Source organism: Corvus brachyrhynchos, unplaced genomic scaffold (genome assembly GCF_000691975.1).
Source record: "Corvus brachyrhynchos isolate BGI_N302 unplaced genomic scaffold, ASM69197v1 scaffold72, whole genome shotgun sequence".
In the NCBI taxonomy this organism is placed as follows: domain Eukaryota; kingdom Metazoa; phylum Chordata; class Aves; order Passeriformes; family Corvidae; genus Corvus; species Corvus brachyrhynchos.
In genome coordinates, this window is record NW_008236763.1 from 1 (window position 1) to 7,696 (window position 7,696).

Genomic DNA, 7,696 nt, shown 5'->3' on the forward strand with positions numbered 1-7,696 from the left:
TCCCTCAAGAGTGTTTGGGCTGAAAGTGCTCTCCTTCCACAATGTCCTGTGGGGGCCTGGGAGGACTCACCTTTCTTGATCTTGCTTCCTGGCTGCTTTTTACTAAAAGAAGGTGGTGTCCATCCCTGCCATTGCAACCAGCTGCAAAACTAAAACATGAGGGCAGTTCTGGTGGTAAGGAATCGATTTTGGCCAAATCTGCCATGCCCCAGTGTGCAGCACGGCTTCCAGAGCAACTCCTGTCTCCTGCTGCCAGAGGGGAGTGGTGCTCCCACCTTCTGCATCGTCAGAGTGGGAATCCTGGAGGTGAGGCCACAATGGCAAAACTCAGATGACCAAGGGGAGGTTTTGATACCTTGGCCAAAGTGCTGCAAGTGAGCCCTTGTCGTTTTCCTCATCGAGAGCTCCAGTTTCACAGATCCCTGGAAAGGCTGCAGGAGGCTGGGACTTCCCTAGAGAGCCTGGTGGTCCTACTGGCCTGCTGAGGTGGAACTGGGGGGAAGGGGATTGTTCCTGCAGCTATTGAAGCATCCTGGTCACAGACAGGGTGTCCCACCATGGCCTCCCTCACCTCAGCTCCCCTTGGCACTTGCTGTACTGGTTTGGAAAATTCCCCACTCTCACCCTGCCCAGCTCAGACGGATTCCCAGTCAACACTTGTGTCCCAGCATTTTAAAATCATAGAATGGATGAATGAATAGTGTGGAAGACGATAAACTCCTCCAGAACTCATAAATCCGGGCGAGTAGGGAAAAGAGAGAGATCCCGTTACTCCCACACCAGTGCAGGAGCCTTGTTAGACACCGGCCAGCCCCGCTGGAGCCCCTCGAGATGTGAGTCAGTAGAGACCAGGCTTGGTCACTTCTGTGCCGCAGTCTCTGGAGCCACCAGCCTGGAGCAGACCCTGTCAGGTGTCGGTGTGTGGCTCCTGTCCCCGTGCAGAGGCCGCTGCTCCCCGGGGTGTGGGGATGGGCTGTTCCTTGAGCAGAAGGAAAGCTGCATTCCACACACACTTACCTAATGCCGGCTGGACACGAGTGTCTCAGCTCCAGGGTGGGGCTTGGACCTTGCACTGCTAATCTTGATGCTTCAGACGCTGGCTCCAGAATGAGCCGTCAGAGCAGGTTGGGAGTTGAGAAATGGCCCTTGCACCCCTTTGGAAGCCGCCCTGCACTTGCCGAAGGCATCAGCTCTTACGTTTCCCCATGAGCCACATGTCCTGGTGATGACTCCTCCAGAGCTGTTTGCTCTTCCCCACAAGCTCTGCGTATCCCATTTTCCATCATCCTTGTTGCCACGCTATCTCCTGCCGGGCGCAGCCAGGGTGCTGTAGTGCCAGGGGCTATGTGGAGCTTGGCCCTGCATCTCCACATCACGTTTGAAGAGACCAGCACCTGCACTGGTCTAGTGAAAGGTGTCCCTGCTCATGGTAGAGAGGTTGGAATGAGATGAACTCTCAGGTTCCTCCCAACCCAAACCATTCCGTGGCTCTATGATTCTCAGCACTGCCTTGTTCCTGGTAAGCCAGGCCACGGTGAGCTGGCCAGCAGGAGCTGCAGCCCGTGTTGATATTTTCTAGATGTTTCCCCAGGTCTCCAGAGATGCAACAGCAAATGTGTTGAGGTGTCTCCATCATGAGACAGATCTGCCTTAGCAATACATGGGAATCTCTGGTTTGACCGGCCGAGTTGAAGAGAAGACCTGGTGAGATCTTGGCCTCAGACCCCACTTGCAGAAATTTTTGGACAATTGAGGGTATGGCTGACCCCAGAGCTGGTGAAGGACAAGGTAATACAAAAGTAAGAGATCTGGGGAGCAGTAGGAGAGCTGTTGAGGTGAGAGAGGTGATCCGTGTGGTCTAAAACAAGAGGAAAACCAGCAAAGCGTTGCCTGGGGAGTGGGGAGAGGAGGGGGAGGCAGAGCCGGCAGCGTGTGATTAACTTGGCTCTGCTCTCCAGAGCTGCCCACCCGCTGATGCTCTCTAACAGGCTGTGATCCCAGCGGAGCTCCTGGAGCGGGGCCGGGCGGTTGCACAATCGCAGATGGGGAGCCGAGGCTGCAGCAGTGCGGGGGGGTCGGCCCGACCCGCTACCGGGGGGGGGAAGCTGCATTGCACACAGCCTGTCCCTGCAGAGCCGATGGTCGGGTTATTCCAGCCAGCCCTGGGGGCAGCCACAGACTCTCAGCTCCCCTGTCTGGGGCAATTTCAGCTCTGTTCTCTGTTCTTCCTCTCCTGCTCCCCCCTCTCCTGATGGCTCAGGGAAGAGGCATCAACCCTCTGCTTTCTCCCGTTCCCAGCAGGCTGGGGGAGCCCGGGGGGCTGTTCCTCAGCTGCCAAATGCTGTCCCCCCCACACAGACATGGGGGTGGCCGAGAAGGGCTCTGACTCTGTCTGAGGAGTTCCCGTGCTGCAAACTGCTCTCAGCAATTGCATCTTGCTGCTTTTGTTTCTAACGCAGCTGCGTTCCAGGGACAGGGGAAGACCCGTGTGAAAACAGGGCTTTGCTGGTTGCTGTGGGATTATTGTTACAGATTAGGAGAAATGGGACAGGAGGTAGGAGAGAGGACCCGTAACTGAGGGCTCAGGGGATGGCTGAGGTTTGGAGCAGCAGAGGTTTGGATGAAGAATGCCAATCCAGGGATTAGGATTCAGGCACGGGGTCTGTCCCAGGGAGAGGACCCTGCATGTTCGTTGGCACTGCTGCCTCTCCATCAAGGCTGATATGTGAGATGGGTGTGTTCTGCATGGCTCCAAAACTCTAATAAATACATTTCCTCCCCAATCTTCAAGCTGTTGGGTGTTCCTGGCTTTTGGGAGGTGCTTTAAATCTGACTGCCAGAGCCGTGAGCTGCTGAGAGCAGAAGCTGCCTGCACGATGCTGAGCTCAGGTCTTTGTCCCGTTCTCCTGGTGCTCTCAGTGCTGCAGCTGAGCTGGTCCCTGAGTGATGAAGAAAAGAAGATAATCTTGGATGAGCATAATAAATATCGCTCTGAGGTCAATCCCCCTGCCAGGGCTATGATGAAGATGGTAAGTGGCTTTTATTGCAGGGGAATATTGGGGTGTTTGTGTGGTGCAAGGCTCGATCTTAATGCGAGGAGGGATCAGGGTGCTCCTTAGGGGAGACAGAGCAATTCTCGTGTAGTGTTACAAGTAGGTGTCAACAGAGGGGTTTCCTAAACTGCCTCTAAAGAGAAGAGTTTCCTTTACCTTTGGAGTTGTCTTTGATCATTTCTGGAAGTTCCAAAGTGTGATGTGAGTCGCCCGATGCTCTTCATGAGAGTGATGCAGCTCTCACTCCCATGAGTGCCTGCTGGAGCTCCCTCTGATGAGAGGAAGGACTGCTGAGACCCTGCCATGAGCAGGTGCCATGAGCTGGAGACTTTGCCATGGCCATTGCCAAGAGCTGGTGTGGGAATCCTGCTGTGTGGGACATCACACAGTGCTCTGTATTTGCCTTTTCAGGTGAGAGTACTTTTATCTATTGGAGGGAATGTCAAATGTCAGTCAAGGTCTTTCAGTTATTTGGGCTCATCACACTCCTAATCCTCGCCATGATTTGGTGTCTTGAAGATGCAGGATCCCCTGTTTTGCTTGGGGAAATCAGTGAGATCTGAAGTAGGAACAACAACAAGCTTAGTGCTGGTGCTGCTTTTTGTCTTGTTCAGACTCTTGATTTGATTAGAACTTGGCTGTCAAGTTTTATCTTGCACCACATGTGATTTTTCCTTACTGTTTGCAAATCACACAGAGAAAGATAATTGTTTATCATGGAGAGTTGGAGTGCTTTCCTCTTTGGGTCGCAGTGTGCTTGGAGGACACCTCCCTGCCTGGCCCAGAAATTGCCCAGGCTGAGTAAAACCTTTGTGGGCTGGTAAATGGGTGCTTAACAATTAAAAAAAGCCAGAAGTTAAATTCAGGGAGAGGAGGCCTGACCAGTGACTGCAGACTCAAAGGGGACAGAGCCAGAACCCTCAGCACTGTGATCCCACTGAACCCAGCAGGCACAGCAAACTCAGAGTATCAGGGCTTTGGAGCCAAAGTCTTAGAGAAAGCCTGAGGGAAACGATCTCTCAGGATCCTTAAGTCAGTGCAATTCCAAACCTGTGAGGGCTGCTCGCAGCTGAGTCTTTGATTGCAGCCCCTGTGCTTTGAGATGCTCCCTCTGCAGCTTCTGCTTCTGCTTAAACACACGGGACCCACTCATGGTCTGGAGCCAAAGGCTTTTTCCTTTTGAAACCCAGCAAATGTTTAGCTCACAGCAGCCCTGACGATTCTTCAGTAGAGGTTTTCCATGAGAACACCGTCCTCGCCTCCCTCCTGGGACCTTTGCTTGGGCTGTCTTTGCTTCTGGCTTCACCTGCTGCCATGGCACTGTGCCTGGCTGAGGTCACCCCATGCTTCCTTTTGGGACATGGGGTTGGTTGCTTTGGAAATATTTAGTTGAAGGGGGGGATCTGTAGTCTAAAGCCACTTTTCTTTACTAATGAGGCAAATCTGCAGCTGTGAGTCCCCCATTTATGGAGCCCAGCTCCATGCCAGAGGGAGAGGGCTGTGTGGTCCCCAAACTGGGTGTCCAGCCATCACTGTCAGTGTGGCTTGGGGCCATGGTGGGAGATGAACCAACACTCTGTGTCCCATCCAGGTATTTTCTCTCCCCAGTGTCTTAGGGCCCGTCCTCATCCCCTCAATACCCCAATGGTGACGTGCCCTCCTGTATGTCACCTTTTGGATCCAGCCCAGGCTCTGTCCAGGAAGATCCCCCCTCAGGATCCCCTGTTTGCAGGGCTGCCTTCCAGCAGCCAAGCTGCTCTCTCCATCAAGGATGGTCCAAACAGCTGCAGTGTAGGATTCCCCGTATGCATCCCTGTGAGAGAAACTCTCCTCCTCCTCCTCCTCCTCCTCCTTGTTCTCCTGCTGCACATCCCTGTGGCCAGGGGCTCAGCTGGTGGCGGGCCAGGGGGGGCCGCCGGCGCGCCAGCCATGTCTCGGATCCAGGCAAACAGATGATGTTTCCCAGGAGCGTGTGCTCCCAGACTTTGTACAGCTGCCAGGAGAGATGTGTCCCATTCCCCTCCCATCCCCACCCTGGGCGAGGAGGGATGGCCCCAGGCCCCTCTGGCGTGACCCAGGGTGGGTTTCCTTCCTTCCTCCACTCAACTTCATGGTTTCTCCATGCCGAGCTGAGGATGTTCTGTGATGGGGTTAGATGAGCTCCAGGAGAGGCTGTGAGTCCTGGTGGTGCCCTGACCTTCTCCTGTTTGACCCATAAACCAAGGCTTAGTTTGTGCTGGGACTGACCATGGAGCTCCCCTCTCCCAAGGACTGTGTTAGGTAGGGATTTGAATTTCTTCATAGATGGGGAAACTGTGGCCAGAGAGCGCAGGGGTCCTTGGTAAGTGCCTTGTTCCTGTTGGAGAGCCCAGTGTCCCTCTCTGTGTGCTGACACCGAGCTCCTTTCAGACCTGGGACAAGGAGCTGGAGGCCCTTGCTCAATCCTACGCAGAGAAGTGCATCTGGGACCACAACAAGGAGAGGGGCCGACGGGGAGAAAACCTCTTTGCTATGGCCCCAACCCTGGAACTAGAATTTGCTGTGGAAGACTGGAATGGGGAGAAGAAATTCTACAACTTGACAACATCCACGTGTGTCCCCGGGCAGATGTGTGGCCACTACACCCAGGTACCAGCTGCTGGGGTGGAGGGGTGGCTGCTCAGCAGAGCTGGGTGCCAGATTTTCTTAGACAGAGAGACGAAGTCTGAGTGTTTCTTCACAGCTTGGGTGGGAGCAGACATGGTGGTGGATCCTTGAATGCCAAAGCAACATGGGGATGTGGGACTGGGGACACGCTCTGTGGGATGAGGACGTCTTCAGAGCAGCCTTTAAGGCCAAGGGACAGGTTGCCTTCACCCAATCCCCTCACCTCCACCCTGCTTTGCCTTAGGTGGTTTGGTCAAGCACATATCAGATCGGCTGCGGGGCACATTTTTGTGAGAAGATCAATGGAATCGAAACAGAGAACATGCACCTGCTTGTTTGCAACTATTATCCCCCGTAAGTCCCAGGCCCTGCATGGATTGGTGCATCTCAGTGGGGCTTCTGTGCTGGAAATGCCCTGGCTTCAGTCCTTATGTCACAGCAGGGTTTGTCCTTGGTCAGAAATAGAAGTTCCAAATAATGCTTCTCTTATCTTGGGTTGGTCCCAGAGTAAGGAAGGGTTGTCTGGAGTTCCCAGCCCATTACTGTGAATGCTGAGGGCTGGTTCAGCTTCTGGCACACACCAGGGAGGGACCTTCTTCCCCAAGAGCTGCTCAAGGCTGAAGTGGCAGTAGCTGAGGGTACAAACAGCTCCCTGCCCTGGGCCTTGTTCTTCCGTGCTGGCAACAGCCGTCACTTGGGGTGGAGAAGCCCTTTTGCAGCAGCAGGAAGGGTTAGACGTGGGAGGAGAGCTGGGTACTCCCTTACCAGCCCTGAGCACCAAGAGTGGCTGGTGGCTGCAGACCTTCCTGGGGGTCTGGAGCGGAAGGGAAACAGAATTTCCTGTCCCAATGCCCATCCCCTGCTCTGCTCTGAGGGAGGTGAGGGATCTGCTCCATGCAGTTGTCTGCTCTGGCTTTAGCAGCCTTGGGGTCAGGCTGGTGAGTAAATGGCCCTGACAGGCTGTGGCAGGAGACCAAGACCTGTTTTCTGCATTAATCCTGAGTTTTGCCTTGGCTGGGATATCCCAGCTGAATCAGCCCCCTCTCTGGGATGGGTGTTCCCCCTTTCCTCACGCCTTCTTTATCTTGGCATTTTCTACTTCCAGGGGTAACATGAAAAGCAAAAAGCCCTACATGGAAGGACCCCCATGTACAATGTGTCCCACGGGCACAGTCTGTGTGAACAACCTGTGTGGTGAGTGAGCGGAGCCGCGCGTGGCCCTGCACGGGCTGTTGGGCCTCAGACCCCAGGCTGGGTCTGAGCTCTGAGGCCTTCTGGAGCTGTCAGGAAGCCCTTGAACTGCACTCCCAGGGCTGGACCATGAGACAGGACAACTGCCTTAAGATAAGGAGGGGCTTGCACCCCATTAGGCAGGGGTTTTTGCCCCTTGAGGGGCAGGAGGTTGTGTGAGGGACATGAGATGTCTCCAGGTTGGGAACCCCAGAGTGGGGGATGGCCCAGAGTGACCTGAGAGGAGCTGGCTGCTGTTTCAGCCCCTCACTGGTTTCTGCTGGTCCTGCTCAGTGCAGGGATCCATTGAGGTCAGCTGACCCAGCCCTAACCCACGGCACTTTTCATCTCTTACCAGAACTCGTTGTAGAAGAGACCACTCCGGCCTCTGTGACAACAAAGGCAAGGCCATCCACCCCAGCCACAGCCAAACCAGAGCCCACAGCCAAACCAGAACCCACAACACCCGTCCACACCACAGCTGAACCAGAACACACACCAGTCCACACCACAGCTGAACCAGAACCCACACCAGTGTCCACCACAGCTGAACCAGAACACACACCAGTATCCACCACAGCTAAGCAAGAACACACACCGGTCCACACCACAGCTGAACCAGAACACACACCAGTCCATACCACAGCTGAACCAGAACACACACCAGTCCACACCACAGCTGAACCAGAACACACACCAGTATCCACCACAGCTAAGCAAGAACACACACCGGTCCACACCACAGCTGAACCAGAACACACACCAGT

The 7,696-nt window shown here is 54.6% G+C and overlaps 1 protein-coding gene across 1 annotated transcript in view; it reads left to right on the plus strand.

Annotated features, from left to right (window-relative positions):
• The first annotated feature begins 2,802 nt into the window (after nucleotides 1–2,802).
• The window catches only part of LOC103625271 (peptidase inhibitor 16), an 8,120-nt gene continuing 3,226 nt past the window's right edge, over nucleotides 2,803–7,696 (plus strand). Inside the window, exons 1-4 of the mRNA XM_008644678.2 lie at nucleotides 2,803–3,029; nucleotides 5,463–5,681; nucleotides 5,944–6,053; nucleotides 6,805–6,893. Of these exons, the coding sequence (XP_008642900.1) occupies nucleotides 2,877–3,029; nucleotides 5,463–5,681; nucleotides 5,944–6,053; nucleotides 6,805–6,893 (571 nt within the window). The 5' untranslated portion in view covers nucleotides 2,803–2,876. The remainder of the gene's footprint in view (nucleotides 3,030–5,462; nucleotides 5,682–5,943; nucleotides 6,054–6,804; nucleotides 6,894–7,696) is intronic.